Below are 23180 nucleotides of genomic sequence, written 5' to 3' on the forward strand. Positions count from 1 at the left end.
TTCTGTTCAAACTCTTTTTGAGATCATTACCACAACTGTTTTTTATCTTCAACACCAATTCAAAAGTTTTTTGTTGACAGTGTTTCTACAAATCCAAAACAAATTTCCTAAAACTGAATCTCAAAAGTCCTGAAATTCAGACATTTCCTGGAATTTTCACATTTTATTTTTAACAAAAATCAGACAATTAACAAATCGAGCCTAAACCTAAACTTATTCCAAGTGACCAAAATCTAGGAAATTAACCTTTTTTGTTTAATTCACTTATTAAAAAAGCAACCAAAATACAAAATGCGAACGCAGAGCACGAGCAGAAAATTTTGAGCTACGTACATGTATGAGGCAAACAATTCCTTAAATATTACATGAACATTGAAAGTTGCTACGTTTAATTGTTGTTTTACTAGTTTAAATGTTATTTTCTGATTTCCGGGAAATTCCTGCAATTTTTTCATTTCCCGAAAATGACCTGAAAATGACACAGATTTCCCGGAATTTTCAGGAAATTTCTTCCAAGAAAAATCAGCCATTTTCACAACATTTTCCAGCCTGCTGTCCAAACCAACAAAGCACTTCAATTTGCTTTGTGGTAATATTATAGTACTACTGGGGAGACATGCAAAAAACTGACAACCAACAAAAATATGTTGTCCATAGGTGAATGAGAGCTTAAAATGTTGCGTGTCGTACAGGACATTTCTGCGTCCCGTACGACGCACAATATTTTCACCTTTAATTTACCCATAATCATTTTTTGTGTGTTTATTGTTCGTTTTGTTCACATGACTACCCACTATAGCTTTATCATTGACAAAATAGAATATTTTTATTGCATAAGCATCTGGCTAGGAAACTAGAAATTTTTGTCAAAATGTCCCGTACGACACGTATGGAATCGCCCAAAAGTGGAAACACTAATGCGGAGCGTTGTGGCCCAGTGGATTAGTCTTCGGACTTTGAAACAGAGGGTCGTGGGTTCGATTCCCAGTCATGGCGTAATTTCCTTCGGCAAGAAACTGATCCACAATGAGCTGCACTCAACCCAGGTGAGGTAAATGGGTACCGGTAGGAAGTAATTCCTTAAAAAGCTGTGTGCGCTATGAACGCCTAGCTTAGCTGGGTAATATAGGGGCGCCTTGAGCACCTAACAAGGTGGATATGTGCGCAATATAAATACCCTATATCATTATGATTATCTCTTACAATGTATGATGTAGGTATGTTGGTACGCATCATGTGATTCGAAGATTATATAAGCATGAGTCGTCATAGGGAGGGGGTGACATACAGCGGATGAACAAAAGTTTTAAGGAAATGAGAGCAAGCATCTTATGATTTCTGTATGTCAGCCCGCATCACATGATAAGATAATAAGTCCTTGCGGGACTCGTGGTTCTAAAACATGTCCCATAGACCTATGTGTTAAAGATAAATGAAAGTAGTTGCAGTAAACAGTGATTTCACGAGAAAGTGAGTAAAACCCGCTTAATTGTCACTATATCAATGAGGATCTAGATCTGGTACATTTGCATAAACTGAACATTGTGAAATCTTGAAATCTACGCTGAAGAATGTTCACACTAAAGATCACCGACACAGATAAGCACACGTGGGACAGTGTACTATTATTGCCCGATGCTTCACCCGAATCCCGTGCTTATTTTGCTGATTTCTCAGCAATTACACAATTTCTTCCAGAATCCTTTGGCACACATTTTTTTATTTATACAAACAGACACTTTGGTGGTCATTTCATTGGATTCTGTACGAACTCATTTTGAAATCGTTACCACAACTGGCATTTATCTTTAATCTGGCACTGAAATCGTTAAAAATAAGGATGAAATTCGGGGGTCAGATGTTAACTACCAGTAGATAGAAAATACATCTGACAATCCATATCTGACCAGAAAAGGATCCCTCAACCAGCTCATTTAAAAAATAAATCGGCATTTATGAAGAAACTCCTGAGAGATCAAATTTATCACCTGAAAAGGAGGAATAGTCCTAATCCTTCCGCCAGACAAAATATAGTTCCAAAGTTGGTAATATTTCTACCCAAATTTGGGAAAATGAAATTCAGTAGTTACCCTCAATAGATTCAGTTAGATGGATAATCATATACATGTAGACTTTGTCAATTAGCTATATCAAAGTTTTAAAAAATGAGAATGGGTTGGCTCGATTTAATATCTGTTAAGTGTCAATGATGTTATAAATATCAACCTGTGGGGGGGGGCACACAGAAAAAGACCAATCCAGAAAGGGTGATTTTAATTTTACTGTATCACTTTCAAAAGCAAATAAAGATGAATGTTCACTATGTTGATATGCTTCACATGATTAGCAGAGGATAAGATGGAGTCGTCTTGGAGGTAAAGAGAACGGACAAACTCTGATTTTTTTTTTTATCGTTGTTAAGACTTAAGAGTGACCATCTCATAATGTAAGTATGTTGGTATACATCACGGGATTTAAGAAGATAAGAGTGAGTCTTGAGAGGGGGGGGGGGGGGAGTAGGGGGTTCAGAGAATGTACGAATTCAAGGATTGAATTGCCACAATCCATTGACCTTTGATGATGTTGGACTTTTGGCAAGGTCAAGGTAGAAGAGAGAGGAAGGTACAGAGAATGCACACATTTTGAAAAGAACGTCTTCTTCTGTATCATTGATAAGATCAAGCCTCTGACGATATAATTGTAGGTATGTTGGTCCGCATCACATGTTTAGAAGATGAATGATAATGAATCGTCATGGGGAAGGTGGGGGGGGTTGGAGGAAGGTACAGAGAATGAACACATTTTGGAAAGAACTTTTTCTTCTGTATCATTGATAAGATCGAGCCTCTGACGATATACTTGTAGGTATGTTGGTCCGCATCACATGATTAGAAGATAAATGATTATTCGTCATGGGGAGGGGGGGGGGGCAATGGAGGGGGGTAAGGGGAATGAACGAATTCGGAAAGAAGGTTCCTTTTTCTGTATCACTGAAGATCGAGCTTATGACGATATAGGTATGTTGGTCCGCATCACATGATTAAAAGATGAATGATAATGAGTCGTCATGGGGGAGGGGGTGGGGGTGGAAGAAGATTTAGAGAATGAACACATTTTGGAAAAGACTTTTTTTCTTTTGTATCATTGATAAGATCGAGCCTCTGATGATTAAGGTATGTTGGTCCGCATGCATTACATGATTAGAAGATGAATGATGATTAGTCGTCATGGGGAGGGGGGGTACAGAGAATGAACAAATTCACGGAAAGAAAGTTCTTTTTCTGTATCATTGATACGATCGAGCCTCTGACGATATAGGTATGTTGGTCTGCATCACATGATTAGAAGATGACTGATGATGAGTCGTCATTGAGAGGGGGGGGGGCAATGGAGGTGGGGGTACGGAGAATGATGAACAAATTTCAGTGAAAGGTTTTTTTCTCTATCGGTGTTTAGATCGAGCTTATCGAGCTTGTAATCAGAGGGTCGTGTGTTCGAATCTCACCATGGCCTAGCGCCCTTTGGCAAGGCGTCAATCCACACTTTGCCACTCTCACCCAGGTGCTAATTGGGTACCGGTAGGAAACAACCGTCATTGTGGTTGGTTTAGCAAGTTTGCGCCTAACAGGCTGCTTGGAATGCTATGAATCCAGTGACCGGGTAATAATTGTGAAGCGCTTTGAACAGTCGTAGATTGATAAAGCGCTATATAATGCCAATTATTATTATTATGACAATATAGGTATGTTGGTCCGCATCACATGTTTAGAAGATAACTGATGATTAGTCGTCATGGGAAGGGGGGGGGGCAATGGAGGGGGTACAGAGAATGAACAAATTTGGGAAGGTTCCTTTTCTGTATCACTGCGAAGATCAAGCTTATGACGATATAGGTATGTTGGTCCGCATCACATGATTAGAAGATGAATGATAATGAATCGTCATGGGGGGGGGGGGCGGAGGAATTACAACAGAGAATGAACACATTTTGGAAAGGACTTTATCTTCTGCATCATTGATAAGATCGAGCCTCTGACGATTAAGGTATGTTGGTCCGCATCACATGATTAGAAGATGAATGAGGATGAGTCGTCATGACGCACCATCATCCTCTGTACATGTCATGAGTCATCACCAACCGTCAGCATTCCTTCTTCAGACCTTCGAGACTAGTCTCCAGGCACAGACCCTGAATGAAACCTTGATCAACAAGTTGGTCTTCACTCGAGACTAGCACGTGTAAAACTTGCCGTTTTGATTTCCAGAGCGAGAGGGCCTTCAATATAAAAGTCGTTGTAGGCTGCGCATTCAGACACCTTTAACTCGAGTGAAGGCTTTGAGCAGTAGACTACTTCCAGACTGCATCTTTATGATAGCTCTGTGTGTCCTCATAAATGATTAAAGATACCCATGCATGTTTCCAGTCAACATGGACTTCCTCCTATCCCATCATTCCTCAGAAATCAGGATAGTACACTCGTCGCAAGTCCGCAACATTTTTCATGAAAATATAGCAAGGCCAATATGAGAATAACAATATAATGTTTATTTAGTCAAGACTACACTTCATGAATATTTATGACCCACATGGAACATATTAAAGGATATAGAAGAATGTTCCAATGTATTGATCAGCTTGTCTTGTTAGGCATAATGAGTTAGTATACAGAACCTAGGCACAAATCGTTCTTTGTCAAAACACACAGCGGTCTGAAATTGAAGGTTCCCAGAATCTGACTTGAACAGAGTACTAAGTGGTGTGCCAAGCCTGAAATTCAAACAAGTTTTTTTACACTAAACTTGTCACAAGACCCAACTATTACATAACTTCCTATCAGGGTCTGCACCGGCAGACTATCATGCAATCTGAGGAAGAAATTATTTTCTTTCAAAGTCACTAAAAAAACCTTTCAAGAACTGGGCCCCAACTTTACACAAAGAGTCATGATCGTTCCAATTAATTGTAACTCTATGGAAAACCATCAGTGTCATTAATTTTTTCTACAGGAAATTTGCAAAATGCCCTTTGTAAACAAAGAGGAACACTCCAAAAGTCTCCAAATTGTCAAGAAAATTATGAATTTCTGTATATACATCATATCTAGAAAATATTTTGAACAAACATGCAGATTACATGCTGACATTGGTGGCTTTCCATAGTTGTGGTTGATCGGATCAATCATAACTCTTTGTAAGACGAGGCCATGCCGGTGAATCAAGACGGGCTAATCGTTGATTTTTTCTAATTCATACTGATCGACCACAAATTAAATTTGGCTGGATCCCAAAGTAAGGTTAGACAGAAATAGATGACAACAGAAAAGAAAGATGACCACATAAAAAATCATCAGAGGCACTTTCAAAGGGAGATCAAACCTGAATGACTAATAACACCTTCCTGCTTCCTAAAGATTTTGGCTGACAATTAAAAAGAAAAGCCGACCCGACGAAGTCGATTATGTTACCAATATTTGAGCCGGCCAAAATAATTCTTGCCACTGTGCAGCCTGGCAACTGCATAAGAATGGATGTAAACATTTAGGGTTTTTTTTGGGGGGGCTGTCCAAATGGCAAACAATTTTCTTAAACATTTTTCTACCACAGTTGGGTCCACGTTGGTGGAAAATGGAATCAATTAATCCCCCACACCAAAGTTATAATTTCCATTAAAGAAAAAATACATGTAGGGCAGCTCTCTGACATTATTCTATTCCCAGTTTTTCCCATACCTTTCTTCTCTTCACCACTGAAATAATCAAATTTCACAAGAAATGACTGTTTTAAATCATTGCTATGTCCAGTTTCTATAAAATGGGTAATAATAAGGGGGCGCTGTTAATTATGGGATAAAACAGGAACATCAAATGTCAAGCACCAATTTCTACATATACATAAAGGAATTCCCTTCAAATAGAAATTTGTACAAGCTGCCATCACAAGAGGGCGGTATTCATCTTTTTCTGTTTGTCCTGATTCAGCCCATGCATGAAACTGAGTAACAATGACCAGGGCCTAATGGTCTCTGTAGGTTAAAAAACACACACAAAAAAACAAAAATATGTAGGTATAATAACTATAAAAAGCTAAGCTGATTTCCAGGATAGTGGCAATGAAAATGCCATTAATCTGAAACAGAGTACCACACATACAAGTGCAATCACACACAATAAACTTTATAAAGTTTATTTATATCAATTTTGGTGATTGATTGGTGATTTGTGTTACCTGATTGCTAAGAAAGCATGAATGCTTGTAAGCAAGCAAGCAACCAGAGGACCGACGGCTTAAGGTCCCCTCCGAAGGACCTGGTACTGAGGATTAATGCCTTACCAAAGGGCACTAGCGCACCAAGTGGGAATCGAACCCGGGTCACCGGAATACGAATCCCCCGCTCTACCGACTGAGCTATCGCGCCTCCTTGGTCTAAAACTAAAAGCAGTCGGACTACATGTACTTCTCTGGTACAGAAGTCTTATACCCCATGAAAAAAACTCATTTAGTATACTATCAATCTAAATGAAAAAAAAACAAGTTCAGGTAATGATCTCAAAATGAGTTTGAACAGAATCCAATAAAATTACTATCCAAATGTTTGTTCATGTATGTATAAATAAAATGTTTAAATGAAAAATATGTGCAAAATGACTCTGGAAAAAACTGTAATTGCTGAGAAAGAGCAAAATTAGCACAGAAATCCATTAAATGTCAGGTATTTTTCGAAGCAATATTATTACACTGCCCCACTTGTGCTTTTTTGTGTTAGTGATCATCAAAATTGTCGGTTTTGAGCTAAGATTTCATGATTTCACAAAGATAAGTTTACATGAGTGTACCAGATCTAGATATATGATTATATGGTGGCAAAGACTTTCTCATGAAAATATTGTTTGCTGCAACTACTTTTCTTTACCTTTAATCTTGTTACACTTCCTAATTCCAAAGGTTCTTTATTCAGAAGGTTCGGATTTCCGTAAATTACCTATACCTCGATGTTCGTTAATCAGAAAACGTAAGGATTCGTGAATCTGAAAATTTGTGGCGTTATTCCGAAGGTTCGATAATCCGAAAACGAAATAAGATTTGATGTTCTGAAGGTTTGTTAATCCAAAAACGAAATGAGGTTCATAAATCCGTAGATTCATTAGTCCAAAAACGAAATGATTAACGAACCTTATTTCATTTTCGGACTAACGAACCTTCGGAATTACGAACCTTCAGAAATACGAACCTTCGGAATAACGAAGCTTCGGAATTACGAATGTATGCGCTTTAATCTACCCTACCTACATTTTGTCTGATGCCCAGTTGGCATGATTTCCACACTGTCTGCTAAATGACCATTTACTTTGTCAGATGAAAATTTGTTTCATACATAGTTCATCTAACCATATACAGTCCGTCCCAAAAAAAAGGAAACCTGTTTTCAGAAATAGTTTTCACAATTATTAAATATGTTTTTTACTATAAATTTGATACTGAAGGCAAGAGTGGAATCTCATCCCTCATTTGAAACCATCAGCTTAGAAAATTCTTCACGCTTGGCAGATTACAAACAGTAAAATACTGAGGCATATCCAAAACAATATGTGCAGAAACTCACGTGTGAATCTGAATCCTTTAAGGGATCAGTGAGAAAATCTTAACACAGAATACAAAAGAAATGCTAATGAGCCAAACGTTGAATAAGCACGTTCGTCCGATCACTCCTGAACCATAAAATGCTACAACTTTCCACACTGTCAGGGAGGAAGAAAACTTTGTTCCACAGAGAATGAGAAAATCAGAATGTATTATTTCATCATACAATAAAATACAAAAGAAATAGTGAGTGGATGACATCTGTCCTCCCATATGCTTACGGACCAGAGGTCCGTTTCATAAAGCTGTTTGTAAGTTAATAGAGACTTTAAGAACGACTGGTGATCCTTTCTTGCGGTCAATGACGTTCACTATTATATGTTGGTGATTATTTAGCGTGTAAGAAATGATCACCAGTCGTTCTTAAAGTCGCTCTTAACTTACGAACAGCTTTATGAAACACGTACCAGGATGTGCATATACCAGGGTAGCTGTTTTTTGAGGAAATTAACCAAAATTTAAAAATGTAATTTCTTTCTTATTCTACATCCGATTTTGATGAAATTTTCAGTTTAATGCTTGTTGGATTTAAACAAATTTTTTTTTATCCAAATCAACCTTTTATTGGGATGGATTTGTCCTTTAACAGCCAATGACTCAGGAGGCCTGAAATGACTATACTCGGCTGAAATGTTGGACCTGTCCATGTGCTTTAATGATTGACCTTTTGAACTTGGATGTCAGGTTTTCTTACTGTAGTAATTACACCTTTCCTCTGATAATAGCCCGCCTGATCCCTCAGGTTAAAATGTGTCATGATGTATGGTATAAGAAGCAATTTTGAATATAAAATGAATATCGAGTATCCAGACAAGATTGTTAAATTAAGTAAAAATTATGTTTAAAATTCTAGATGCTGTCTACTATATGAAATCTACAGTAGTAGTGTTAAGTTTAAGCAACCATGCTTAATCTATCAAAACTACACTTTGTCATTTAAGATTTTAAACTCTTGTTTAAACTGTTAAACAACTACTATAATATTTGTACTGCAAACAGTGTTATGTAGAATATTTTAACATTGGAGGGGGTGGGGGCCCACTGGGGGGTCAACAACAAAATGTTATTAATTACTACGAGCAGGAGTCTAAACACCATCTCAATATCTTTATGCAAGACTGCTACGAACCAAATAGAAATAAAAAAATCATACATATGGCAAACTATAACAATTTATTTATGGATACAAACTCTGAACAGATGAATAAATATGGCATTTATTATGCACTATTTATCAAGTAAAATAATTCGAGACGCAGCGGGAATGGGGGAAAAGCTAAGAAATCACAGATAAAATGTTTTTTTTTTATGTGTGGATGCACAAATAAGATAAAAACAGATATAATTTTATTTTTAGAGATTATTCAAATGCTTCAAGAGATTTTGCTGATCTGATCCTCAGTGGGGGATCATTCCAGAGAGGGACCATGAAGAGGCAAAAGCCTTGGAAAAATCCTTTTCTCTCAATAGGTGGTTTCAAACCGCCTCAATCATAAGAATCCCCATTAAATTACGAGAACTTTTTTAGGCTAAAAAATACCCATTAATTATTCCTGCATTCACATCGCCCCGAAACATACACTTCGGGATAAGTTCCTGAAGTTACGAGCATGCGCAGTATGGTCTGATATAAGCAGGCAAGGCACGAGATTCAAAATCACTAGCCCAGCAGCCACCCACTCGCCCGCTTCCAACGACACGTTTGGCTAAAAGTTCCCGTAAATTGCTTTCACATTACCTAGATACCTGCGACCAGCGAAAGTTCTTGTAATTTCGCCAAGTACCTACTATTTAGCGGGTATTTTCTTTCGGGGAAATTACCTGTAGTTTACTTTCACATTACCAAAATAACTGGTATTTTCTGATCGGGGTAAATTTCCCAATCAGAGAATACCTGGAACTGACGAACTTCGAGGTGGTCTGAAACCACCTAATGTTTTCATTATTTTTTTTTGTACATTTAGCCGTTTGTTAGCGGAGAAGCAGAGATTTCTACACAGGAGAGTACTCTTGAGATTAGGTCGTAATGTTGTTGCAGGAAAGCCCTTAGTACACACTTTCGCGCATTGCATGCGCGCAGCATAAACGTCCTTAGTTGCGCGCATAAAGGCACTGCACAAGGAAGTGTTATGCTTAGGGCGTTCCTGCACCGAAACGGTGAGGTCTAGAATACACACAGTAAAAAAAAAATATACAACGCTGTTTACTGTATGAACCTTACACAGAACTGTGACCCGCAGGACTCTCCTCCCAATATAACTGGTTGGGGGAATGCAGGTGGACCACTTCAGAGTTTCCCCCTGCTCTTATTCGAATAGTGCGGTGGGTTCTTAACGTGCAAAGGTGGTGACTCTCCTCTACACGGGGCTTCCATTTAACATCCTATCCGAGGGACAGAGTGTTTTCCACTATGAAACAGGGAAAAGACGTTTACACACAACGCACTGGCTTCGGTCATCCACCCGGGGTGGACTCGAACCCACGATCTTTGGTTCGACGGGCAGACACTTCACCGACTGAGCCAACTTCGCTCTCTACAGTGCCATGTGAACATGGTTTTTTATTATAAAACTCCTTGTAGCTTTATGGGGAAATGTACCTCACTGACTCATAGTGGCAGACAGAAAAAAGAATACCGTTCAGCAAAACCGCAGAGTTGCTAACCAAAATGTTAGTTATCCATGAAAAAAGCTTATTCGATGTGACACAAAAGCTTTATACACATCAGTTGTGGGTTCAGTGTGTTGGGGAATACTGCTCAACGTATATGGCAATTGGGCGGGTGGGGGGGGGGACAAGCTACCCTTACCATGACAAGACATTTTCAGGAGAAAAGTTTTCAAAATTGAAGACATGGAGAAAGGGCAGTACAGCCCCCCCCCCAAAAAAAAAAATATATAATAAAAAAAAACTTTTTAAAGTGACAAGAAATTGCTTCACATGCTGTTCAATATCAAAGTACACACTAACCAAACTGTAAAAATAAAATCACATTTTTACTGGCCGATATCATAAGTGGGGCTGAATCTTCTTAGCTCCCGAAATGAGATTAAGAAGGACTTTCATTTATTTTTCTACATTTTTCAAATGAATATATACAAAGTATATTAAAAAAAGACAGATACTTTGTCTTATTGACTTTTCTGACAAGAAACATTTTTACTTAGTCTTAGTAAAAATAAAATCACATTTTTACTGGGAAGTCAACAGTAGTTACATTTGTTATGTATGTAGGATTGCCCTCGGAAAGTTTGTCTTCAATTTCAATATGTTTTGGTCAACCAATATTTGGACAGAATAGCATTTGGTTTTGGAAAGTCAAAGAGGTGATCAATTAAGGTCTGACCATAATGACCCTTTGCAAAAGATTAAGAGGGACTTAGATTTAATTTTTTAAATGAATATATACAAAGTATATTATTAAAAGACAGATACTTTGTCTTATTGACTTTTCTGACAAGAAACATTTTTACTTAGTCTCTAGAAATTCTAATAACTTCCCATATCTGCTAGTTATAAGAAACTTGTACCTGGATTCAACTATATTTTTAGGTTATGAATGGTTTCTTCATCTTTTTTTTTAAGTCTTAAAACAGTGACATGACATTTGCTCCTACGGAATATGCTCCTACGGCATATGCTCCTGCGACATATGCTCCTGCTACATTTGCTCCAGTCCTGATATCTCAGAGGACATATGGTTCGAAATTGGATTGCATTAGAATGTTTGGTTCAGAATAATGCAATTACAATGATTAGGGTTTATTTAGTTTTGAAGGTAAGATTTTATGTTTGGCCTAACATGCATATTTTCCATCGACGAAATTGTCCCAGGAGCAATATTCGCCAGAGTAAATGTCATGGAACCCTTTAAATAATCATCTAAATGCAACCACACACCTTACGATTGGTCTGCGACTCGATTTCAGAATAAAATGTAGTAGAATTTGATGCTAATATTGAAACTGGGAATATCTTACTGTGTAATGTTCTAAATCATCTTACAAATACCTATGTTCAAATCTGTGACTATGCTATCATCTTCTTAGAATAAAAGCGAATTTAATATCTAGTCGTAATGACATCATAGCAGTCGTACGATTGGCTACCATTTGAAACTAATTTTGCCTTTACTCCAAAATAAAGGATTGCAATCTTTCAAAATGGTTATATTAGTATTCTTTTAATTTTAACCTCAAATAAAATGATATGTTCCACTCACATTTTCAGAAAATGAGTAAATGCTATTTGTTCCAAAATCGGATCGCGAAAAGTTGTAAGGTGTGCGGTAGCCTTAAGCAAGGCTCGACATTAGCGGTGGCCCGGTGGCCCGGGGCCACCAAAAATTCATCTCGGGCAACCATTATTGAAAAAATGTTAAGTTTTGGTGGCCCGAATCGGGCCACCAATAATTTTCAAAGTAGCGCAATTTTTCTCCCGATTTTGCATGTATTTATCAACTTTCTACAGTTCAAATTGCAAGCCAATTCGTCATGCGCCTTTTTTGTTAATCTACACACAAATACACACACACAAAGATTGCATAGTCATGACAGTACGTAGGCCTACCGCTAGCATACAGTAACTATTATTCAGCCGGCCGCGCCGGCTGTCTGGCTGAGCTTTGCGTGCATGAAACCACTGCAGCTAGCTAGCTGTGCGCGAGCAGACTATTCAGACTCAGGGAGCTGCGATACGAAATGTTACTGCTAAGAAATCTTCCCCAGAACTCTGAAAATCTACGTCAAAGTCACATTTTACACCAATGAAATGCCCTTCTACAGTCCGTATTACTGAAACCTGATTATCTGCAAGCATTAAAAGGAGGAATTATGACCTCTCTTTTGACTAAAAAAGACCGATTTCCAAATGCATTAATACACATAAAACACATAGGTGAGTACATCACAGTCCCATATGTGCATTTGTATGTATGTTGATATTTGGTTTATTTCGAAGCTGTGTCTCTTCTAGCCAAAAATAAATAGGCAGCTTCTTTCTTTCTTGTTTACAAATGACTTCTTAAACCACTCTTAAGGAAGTAAATACTTTGGGAAGGCATTTCATTGATATGAAATGTGAATTTTTCCATCATTTTGTCAAATATAGGGAAGGAATTTTCTCACTGTTTTTTCCAGATAATTTTTGCCGTTTTCTCATTTTTTTCTTTCATTTTTTTTTACAGTGATTAAACCATTCATACCCCTTCCCATTGAATATGCCTGATTAAAGAACATGTTTCTACTGAATAATAATAATTTTCCCCATTTTTTGATAATTTTGTCTTATTCATTTTTCTTACATTTTCTTTTGTTTTTTCTCAAATGTTTTTTTCCTGTTCTTTGTTTTTTCTTTCATTTTTTCTTTGTTTTATTTCACTTATTCATTTTTTACAATTTTTGATTTCTTTTTTTCAGTATACTATTCTAAAAATGATTTTTTTTATTTCCCCCTTTTACACATTGTTCTAATTCTGCAGCATATTTTTCTGTGATTTTCTCCTGCTATAATATGCTGGAAAAGAGAAAATAAACTGGATTTGGGGCCTGCATAATCTAGGTTTTATGATCAAAAAGGAAGAAAGGAAAAATAATTGTTTTGTAAATCTATCTGAGTTTGCTACATGTATATGCACTATTTATTTACTTTACCATTATGAGTGTGTGTCGATACGGAGATTAAAAGTTTACAACCTGGGAACAATACAATTCTTTTATTCTCTTTCAATCATTTCATATTTACAATGATAGAACAATTTATATATTACCACAAAATAAGCAAAGTAAAATAACAGCAAGCACGATTTACATACAAGATGTACAAAGAATAGTGGTACGTGTTAGTGACTGCAGAATATTTCAATTTGTTTTATTCATTTTAAATTAATGTTTTTCTTTATATTTTTCGGGCCACCAAACTTTACTAATGGGCCACCAAAAAAAATTATTTGAAGGTTTTGGTGGCCCGAACGGGCCACCACCAAAAAAAGTTAATGTGGAGCCTTGCCTTAAGTGTGTACATTCCCTCAAATAACCTTTCTTTGCATTTTTTTACCCAGCATCAAGCCAAACAAACCTTTTCCTGTTGGAAATTCAACCAATTTAAACAAATTAAAATACCTGTCAAACTGTCCCATACAGAATTATATATGGTCAAACAGATATTGTATTTGGATTATAACAAGAATTGTATGTTAACTAGTAAACTTATCATAATGGACTGCCAACAATATCGGTAGCAGCAGCAGCAGCAGTAGTGGTAGACTACTACTACTACTACTAGTAGTAGTAGTAGTAGTAGTAGTAGTAGCAGCAGCAGCAGCAGCAGAAGTAGTAGTACATGTAGCAGCAGTAGCAGCAGCAGCAGTAGTAGTAGTACATAGTCAGGCCTGGTAGTAGAAGAAGTAGTAGTAGTAATAGTAGCAGTAGTAGTAATAGTAGCAGAGTATTAAAAAATGGTAAATGGTAGTGATTTTTTTACCGGATTGCTAAGAAAGCATCAATGCTTGTAGGCAAGCAACCAGGTGAATGACGGCTTAAGATCCTCTCCGAGGGACCTAGTAATGAGGATCTAAATGCCTTGCCAAAGGGCACTATAGCACATCAAATGGGAATCAAACCTGGGCCACCAGAGTATGAAATCCCTGCTCTTTCAACTGAGCTTTCGCGCCTGACAAGGTTAATAGATCAGAGAATAAAAAAAACTTATACGTAAAACATGAAACAGTTCGGAATGTGCAGTTTTTGAAACAATATTTGATCATATCTAAAAAGAGGTGCAGTTGGAATATCCAGAATACTAAAAATAACCATTCTATTTTAGAAAACATATTTGGTTTACCGTTTTAGATAATCTTTGGTGATAAAAACATTCCTGATATAGAGATTGTGATGTAGTTTTTAAAGGGGCAAATAATGTGATGATTGTGATAACAAGTTGATAGCCCCAATCCGGGTAGGGGGCAATATTTTTTTTTCCATTTTTGGTCTTTTGAATTTGCAATATCAGTTATATCTCTGTATACCTTCATATGGGCTAGGTAGAGAAAATTCTTGATATCCAAATGTACACTGTATTTTCTTTTTCTTTAACAACTATAAAATAGACGAAAAGTGCAAGTTTTATGAAACATCCTGATAATGTACCCAATAAGGAATAATGGAAAGCTTAATAGAATATGAGATTTTCTATGAAATAAATACAAGTATATTAGTTATAACTGACAAAATAACTAAGTACAGTGATGATCCAAATAGACCATAATGTCTTAGAGTATTAGAGTCATAGAGTTGTTATTCATAGAGTCTTAGGGGGTGTTGCAAGAAAATATTTGCGATCAATTGCAATTTTACAACTGATAGATTAACGTTAGCTGTAGCAAAAGCAGATTAAACTTCTTGTTTCAAGGAGCAAATTAGCAATCAATCAATTATTTGCTATTAACTGCAAGACATATGATTCAATTAGAGACCAGAAATTGACTTGCAATTGATCGCAAGTTCCTTGCAACACCCCATTAGAGTATTAGAGTCATACTTCTATCATTTCTTTGCTTCATCATCCATTTAAAGATAAATACCAGTAATGGTAACGATCTCAAAATGAGTTCAAACAGAATCAAATAAAATGACCATCCAAGTGCTTGTATGTATAAATGAAAACTGCCAAATGGCTCTGAAAAAGGTGTAATTGCTGAGAAATAAGCAAAATAAGCACAGAATTCCATAATGAAAATATGTTGGGTATCTTTGCAAATATCAATACACTGTCCAACACATGCCCTTTTGTGTTGGTAATCATCAGATGAAGAGCTAAGATTTCGTGAATTCATTAAGATATTGAGTTCAATGTACCAGATCTAGATATAATATGATAATATAGTGACAATCGACCTTGATTTTTAAGACTTTTAATGAGATAATTGTTTGCTGCAACTACTTTCTTTTACCTTTAATGATTGCAAACTTGCAAGCAAGAAACAAAAGTGCTTAAGCTGATGACGAGGCAAGTCAAAGACTTCCAGACACAGACATTTTCATAACTCTCTGAATGCCCACTCGAGATATCTGGCAGACAGGTCTAGTATACTTCAAGGTAATTAGGGGATTTCCCCTTTCTTCTTTTGTGATAAGCGCAAGGGAACTAATCAAATTATATTCAGAAAGCTCACCAGAAGCCCCTATAAATTACATTTTTTTGTTTGCATCTCTAGGCATATTGCCTCTCTGACATAGCAATATATAAAAGGTTACTTGAAAGCAATGTTAACTCTTAACAAACAAAAGCCTAGAACACTGGTCCAGCATCAAGTAAGGCAGACAAGTTTTTAGTTATAAGGCTGTTTTCCACAATATGTAGGCTTGCAAAGGGTTTACCTAACATAGCAACATCAAACAAGTGATTTAAAGTAATATTATTATCCAGTAAAAGCCTAGCCCAATGCATTTGGACTTGTGGAGTTTTGGTACCATCTACCAATTTAACTCTGGTATGCTGTCTTAAATTTGTATTAAATTAATTCATGTAAACTTCCCAGGATCTCAGCACCAAAGTTTCCACTGCAAAAACACTGGTGTTAATTAAACACTGGTGTTGAATAAACACTGGTGTTGATTCAGCACCAGCTAGCATCCATCTCAGCAAACACCAGAGAAGTATTGAAAGAGCACCAGTCTAGAATCAAACCAATGCTGTTTTAACACCAATTGGTGTTGTTTAATCATCTATCTGGTGCTTATAGCCTAGAGCCGCAGTAGTGTTGTTTCAACACCTTACTGGTGTTTTCTCATATAGATACCAGGCTGGTGTTAAATTAACACCCAGTATTTTTGCAGTGTTGATAAGACTCTTGTGAATAAAATACAATCACCACTCATCTCTACCAATAAAACCTACACATCATCTGGCTCCAAATGTGTTTCAGACTTTACAAATCGCATAGTCAAAAAGGCTTTTTAAAGTTAAACCCCTTAATCAAAATCCATTTCATTTATCACCTCCAAAGAGTATCTTGTAATCTCCTTTGAAACCTGAAGTCGACCATTCCTACCCTGATAAATGTAGCAAAAGCCAGGCAAAAGTTAGTCTGCAGTGCCAACCCTTTATTCAAGAAAAGTGGTCTGAACATGCAGCCTAAGGTCCCTGCCAATGACTTGTGTACAGAAGCTCCCTCTCATTCATATATTGAAATTGAAACAGCAAGTTTTATTTGCGCTAGTCTTGCGTGGAGACCAACTTGTTGATCATTGGTTCAATCGGGGTCTGTGCCTGCAGACTAGGCGAATGTAAGGTGTGCGAAAGCCAATCGGATTCAATTCCACGCTGATCGGTGCGATGCTACCGAACGATTGTCTATCGATGAAATACACCCCACCACATACAATTCTCGGTTTCATTATAATCCTCCCTCAATCACATCATCTCATTAAACAGATTTAATTGGATTAAAAACTAATCCAATCTCAAAATCAAAATGGGACGTTTCCGGAGCCGGGTAAAATGACCAAATGTTGCCGGTGAAGCCGAGTGGTGACTAAAGTGACTAAGCGTTACCTAGCAACGGAAATCTATTGAGGGTCTCGTTAGCCATAATGTGCCACATCCTTATTTCATATCAATAATTGCTCATTTTCAGACTAAATCACGGACTAGAGTGGGTTTGAATACAGTCAGGTATTGTTGCCATTACCATTGCTGTATATACATATGCAATGTCAATAAGTACATGAACTATGTCAGGTATATTTGAAAGACTGCAAAAAAAAACACTTCTTGTGTAGGTCTATCTGTTGGACAAACTGTTTAATTCATTGGTCAAATTTAGCTTACAAATTCGACAAACTGTCTATTTTTTGACCAACTATCGGTGATCTGATCATCAGATTTTGTCGCAAAATTTGACCAAAAGCTTGTCTTTGAAAAATTTCATAAACTCTTTTGCTTGTTCACTACAGTACATGTATCAGCGTAGGCTATTTTCCAAACAATTTTTTTTTGCAATGAACTACAAGAAATCTTAATTTCCATTCGTACCCATTAACTGAAAGCATCACAAGCAATGTCCTTCAAAGTTTCTACTCACACAGTAAAGGGTTGTATAAGATTTTCATACAACACAGTTTAGATATGAACCTTACAATAGCTGTTTAACAATTAATGGTTTTAAACAAGTACTCCAAATCTTACACAACAAAGTTTGATTTTTATATATTTCATCTTTAATAAATTAACCATGCTTATTTAAACTGTTAACACATCTACTAAAGGTTCATATAGTAGACAGCACTGTATAAAATTTCGAGCAGCGTTTTTTACTGTGTAAATCATTTAGCTAAATAGACAGTTATTTTTTGTTGTCCTTTGTAATCTTATCTTGATCTGTCTCTTCTGTTATTGATGCTCAGTCAATAACAAAGTCCACACAACCTAATGGTGTAAAACGACAACTAGAAGTGGGAAGGTCCATGATATGACAATGTTAGGATCTTTTGATACAGGGAGGAAATGGAATTTGAGGAAGAAAATATGAAGTCATGTGAGAATTTGAAAAAAAACTGTTTTTTAAATCCACATGCCTATTTCCACCCTGGTGTAAATAGATACCTGGAGGCCATTTCATAAAGCTGTTCTTAATTAAGAGTGACTTTAAGAAAGACTGGTGAACATTTCTGACACGCTAAACCATTGCAAATTCAATATACCATTTACAACAAGAAAGGATCACCAGTTGTTCTTAAAGTCACTCTTAGAACAGCTTTATGAAACACCCACCTGGTACGATGTGAAAGCCTATGTAGAATGCCTAGCAAATTGAGTTTGGAAACTAAAGTTTTGGGATGCTCCCCAAGGAGTGGAGAAAGTTTATAAAGTTCATATAACAGCAATTAATCATTTAGACCGGGTGCACTGTGAAAGCAAAATATCTGTTTATTTCTTTGTGCCAAGGGCAGTGAACAGACTGTAAGCTAGAACCAGACAATTTTTTTTTCCAGGGGCTACATTTTAAAACCTGCTGATTACCTGAAACATTTGATAAGTTTTTTCCAGTTTTTTTTTTTGGGGGTTTTCCAGGGCCCTTTTGAGCATTTCGAGGGGAAAATCACCCCGAGCCCCCCGTGTCATTTTTTTCCTCGGCTTGAACAATTTGGGCTAATAAAAACATACATTGTAGAGCTATCTCTCTTCTACGCAGTGGAAAAACAGTATGTATCCAGCCCCCTCACTAAACATCCTTCATGTATTGTTTGATCAAACCAACCAGTACTTAAAAGATAACAGCATGGCATATTGACAAAGTCTGACATAACATTTCACCCGAGTGTTGTGACCTTTTTAGAATATCAACCAAATGAAATATCAAAGCTAAGTCAAAGTGCAGAGTAGAAGCAAAGAGGAATTAAACTGAATAAATAATAACTGATTATGCACAGAAACACAGACAATGTCAATTCATGGCCATTTTCTGATGAAGGCCTCAAGGAACTATGAAAAAAATCTAAAATGTATACAAAAAATACTAGATTTTTTTCTAGTCTTAAAGCTAAATGACAGTAGTTGCAGTAAAATACTGATTTCGTGAGAAAGTCTGTAAAACCAAGGTTAAGTATTACTATATCATCGTCAATCTAGATCTGGTACAGTTACAGTTATATTGCTGGAATAAAGACCCGACGGAAGTGCCTGATTCTGCGCTTATTTCGCTTATTTGTCAGCAATTATGCAATTTCTTCCAGAATCCTTCGGCACATATTTTTCATTCATATAAACAGACACTTGGGTGGTCATTATATTGGATGCCGTCAGTCATTTTGAGATCGTTACCACAACTGGCATTTACCTTTAATCAACAAATGAATGAATAAAAATCAGCTAACACACAATACCAATATTTAAAAAAAAAATTACTGATGATTTTATTCCCAGGAGGGGCTCTGCATCAAGATCTGGGCTTTATAAACTGTACAATATGACAACTGTACTGTAATATGGTAGCCTGGCTCGTGCCTTTGCGTTTTGACTTGCGTTCAGCTGCAGATTGCCTGAACGCAAACAAACGTTGTTAAACTTAAAACAAAGCAATGAAATAAGCTAATTACAAGGTCATTACATAGAGAGAGATCTTGGGTTCGCACTTGGTAGTTTGAACTTTTTCAAACATTCGTGATTGAAAACGACCTAACATAACCAAAATTCAGATGAGTGGGGACAAGCAAATGCGAATGCAACAGGGAGTGGATTACAAAGGTATTAATGCTCGATTTACCTCGAATTACCTCACTTTAACTTGCATCACCTCGCTTTAATGCGTGCAATTCTGCGTGATCCCCGATGAGCTCATACGCAAAAGTGTAGTTGCAACCTAATATTTTGTTGTGTAGTTTGATACGTTAGGCTGCGTAATGGTCTCCTCAGCTTACGCAACAATACGCAGCTTGAAATGCAAAGATGTGAACAAGGCTTTAGGTTTGAAGGTTTGGCAAAGTGCCCCTACTTCTGTCTTTTGTTCTGACAATCAAATTCCAAACTTTTGAAAATGAATATACTCAAACATTCGACAAAATATATTTAGAAAAAGAGTAAAAAAACTTAGTTGACTACCTACCTCTAATAATTGGCTGCATAGTTGTCATGTTGAAGCAAACCTTGTATATAAATCCAACACAAATAAATCAAAGTCTATGGAATCCTATAGCAGGTGTCGGTGATACAACCAACACACAATCCAATGACTCGTACCGTTGTGGAGCTACGCTGCCGCCGCCGGTGGTGGCACTGCCGAGGCTACAAGCTTCGCCCCCTTTCCGCGAGTGACAACCCTAATAAGGACCGACCGTTGTCCAGAGTACACTTCAAAGGTTGCAAATTAAGTGTTTTCCTGTTATCTTATGTTTGTTTAACAAGACAGTCTGTCATGCAGTAAATGATCTGCAAATGAAAATCTTGGGGTAAAGTCTTGTGACTGATAAGTTTTCAGTTGGGAGGTGGAATCCCCTACATGTATCGATTCAGACAGCAAGTGCTAATGTCCTCAACCAAAGGATATACGGTGAGCGCAAAGTCCGTAAGAAAATGCACTGCTAGGCCCTACAAGAATTTCTTGATGAGGGTGATGTCATGCACCAACTCTGGGTAAAGTCTACAATATGTTCCAAATATGTTCCAAATAGAAGAAAAACCCTCACGTATCAATTCGCAAAGCATGTGACAATGTCCTCCATCAAATGTATTTGATGAGTGAATATACACTGCTTGGTGCCCCAAAAAGAACGAGAATTCCTTGTTCAAGGATATAATGGTGATGTCATGCATTGACAATCTCTAATATTGCCCTTTCCGAATCAAAGGAATCTCCTTGTTGACTTGGGGCGATCCTCTTATTGTCGAAGACAATCTGCAAAACAATGTGGGCTGCTATGCCTGGATGGGCGTGAAATACTCGGCTCTTCTTTCCTTGATAACTGTTCAATGAAAGCAAGTGGTTCAGGCTCACCAGGTATGCCTTTGAGGCCAGTGCACAAAGGTCACAAACAATACAGATTATTATATTCACAAGAAGAAAAGCAGATTGGAAGTAGACAGTCTTTCTTGCATTACAGCTAGGTCCTTACTGCTTTTAAAGAATGACCTTATTTGAATTCTGAAGGTGACTAGATGCAAACAATTGGGATTATGGCTCTAGAATCTGTTAGAATGGGCAAGCTCCTTCCTTAATCCATTGAGTTCCAGGGTTACCTTTAAACAATGTTGATTACAAGGATATATAACACTGATGATCTAAACGATGTTGATTATGGGGATACATGACACCATGGACCGCTTGTAACAAGTGAAATGAGAAACCGATCACAACTGCACTTGCACGGGCTTGCATTGAATTCTAAAGATAAAAGAACATTTGATATTTCCTTCTCTAATTTCTTCTAGTAATTATCGTCAGTAGTTTGTCTTCTGTAGTAGGTCCATGGTAAGAACAAATCAATCCATTTTAGGGCATTCAGTTTGTTATCGGTACCAACATCAATGAATTGTTCAAGGATGTAATGAATAATGCACAAATTCCGCAAATATGTTTTTATTGAATCCTGACAATTATTATTCAAAAGGAAGCTGGTGCCACAATTTTTAAGGGAAGAACCTCCTGAGATCACATATACTAGTAGCCTCTTTGACCAAAATATTATGATCTAATGGTTGTGACAATTGTGAGGAAACAACCAGAAAATAATAATCTGAGTCAGAGTCTGCCAACTGTAGTGCGTCTGATGGTTTGTAGCAGAGGTGGAGATGGTGCACAGAATGCAGAGACTACGCCAAGCAGTCTGCATACACCTTGCACTCAATACACAAAGCACTCAAGACAAGACGTTGAGAATTGTCTGCACCTGTCGGTCTAAGTCTAACAGCACCTTCCGAAGTTCCTTTGCCCTATCTATAAACTCCTTCAAAGACCTTGCGAAGTTTTTAAAGATTATTCAAAACAGCCTTCATACACTCTGCAAATGTTCAACTCGAAACCAAATGTCAGAACACTAAACAGACCTCTAATGACATCTTCTGTCTATCAACTTCTTTAGATCCTGTCAAGTTTGAGGGACTTTTCAACTCAACCTCCATACACCTTGCGCATTTTCCACTCAAACCAGAGACTATATCGGAACGGTCCACCAAGGTCTAATGACACCTTCCTCTGCCGAGTCTATCAACTCATAAAAAAAGAACTTGTCAAGTTTTGTATCAGCACTTCTCCAAAAGACAGTCATGGGCTAGCTCAGCTCCGGTGTCTAATCGGCAAGCAACGGAAGTCTTAAGAACAAGCCCATTGCCTCAACGAGCGTAGAGATCGTTCGACACTGACAGACTCAATAGACAAGAGTTTAGACTGTGATATTGTATCGAGGATTTTTATTGATGACTGATATGCGGGAGTAAGAAAAAAAACCAGTTCCTTATGGAATCAGCTATTGCACAACCACAGTGAATCTCTCTGTACGCTGGTTTTAAGGAGGAATAAAAGGGTTTAATTCCTCTTTCTTTTCTTTGCTTTCGTGTCGTACTTGTACCAAATCTCTCAGGGGCTTTTGTGCAGGGCTAATGTTGCGTGAAGTGGTTTTGGGGGAAAGTCTGTGCCGAGTTTAGCCGTATTTTAGCACATGCAACACCTATTGACATTTGTTATTCATACGAAAGAGAACTGTTCCTCTACAGCAAGAGGGAAAGAAATCAATCTAGGCTGCTAAATCAGACTTTTTTATCATGTATGTTGTAGGTTGCAGTCTGTGACACCTGCAACATCCATAGATATAATTAATGCAATTGATCCCATAATATTGTACATAATCGCAAATATTCTGTTGAAATTTTACAACTGACAGATCAACGTTAGTTATAGCAAATCAGAAATTCTTGTTTCAAGGAGCAGATTAGCAATCAATCACGAATTTGCAATTAACTGCAAGACATATGATTGATCTAGGGACCAAAAATTGACTTGCAATTGATCGCAAGTTGATTGCAAGTTTCTGGCAACACCCAATAGTATGCTT

The 23180-nt window shown here is 37.2% G+C and overlaps 1 protein-coding gene across 2 annotated transcripts in view; it reads right to left on the reverse strand.

Moving 5' to 3' along the window:
- The window catches only part of LOC121417316 (LIM domain-containing protein 2-like), a 57885-nt gene extending 36106 nt beyond the window's left edge, over positions 1-21779 (reverse strand). Inside the window, exon 1 of one of the 2 annotated variants that reach the window (XM_041610975.1) lies at positions 20240-21775. In XM_041610975.1, coding sequence (XP_041466909.1) covers positions 20240-20267 — 28 coding nt within the window. In that variant the 5' untranslated portion in view covers positions 20268-21775. Of the gene's footprint in view, positions 1-20239 lie in introns of both variants that reach the window. The other variant, XM_041610974.1, reaches the window with a different exon arrangement.
- Positions 21780-23180: the final 1401 nt, after the last annotated feature.

This window comes from Lytechinus variegatus, chromosome 6, assembly GCF_018143015.1.
Source record: "Lytechinus variegatus isolate NC3 chromosome 6, Lvar_3.0, whole genome shotgun sequence".
Lineage (NCBI taxonomy): Eukaryota > Metazoa > Echinodermata > Echinoidea > Temnopleuroida > Toxopneustidae > Lytechinus > Lytechinus variegatus.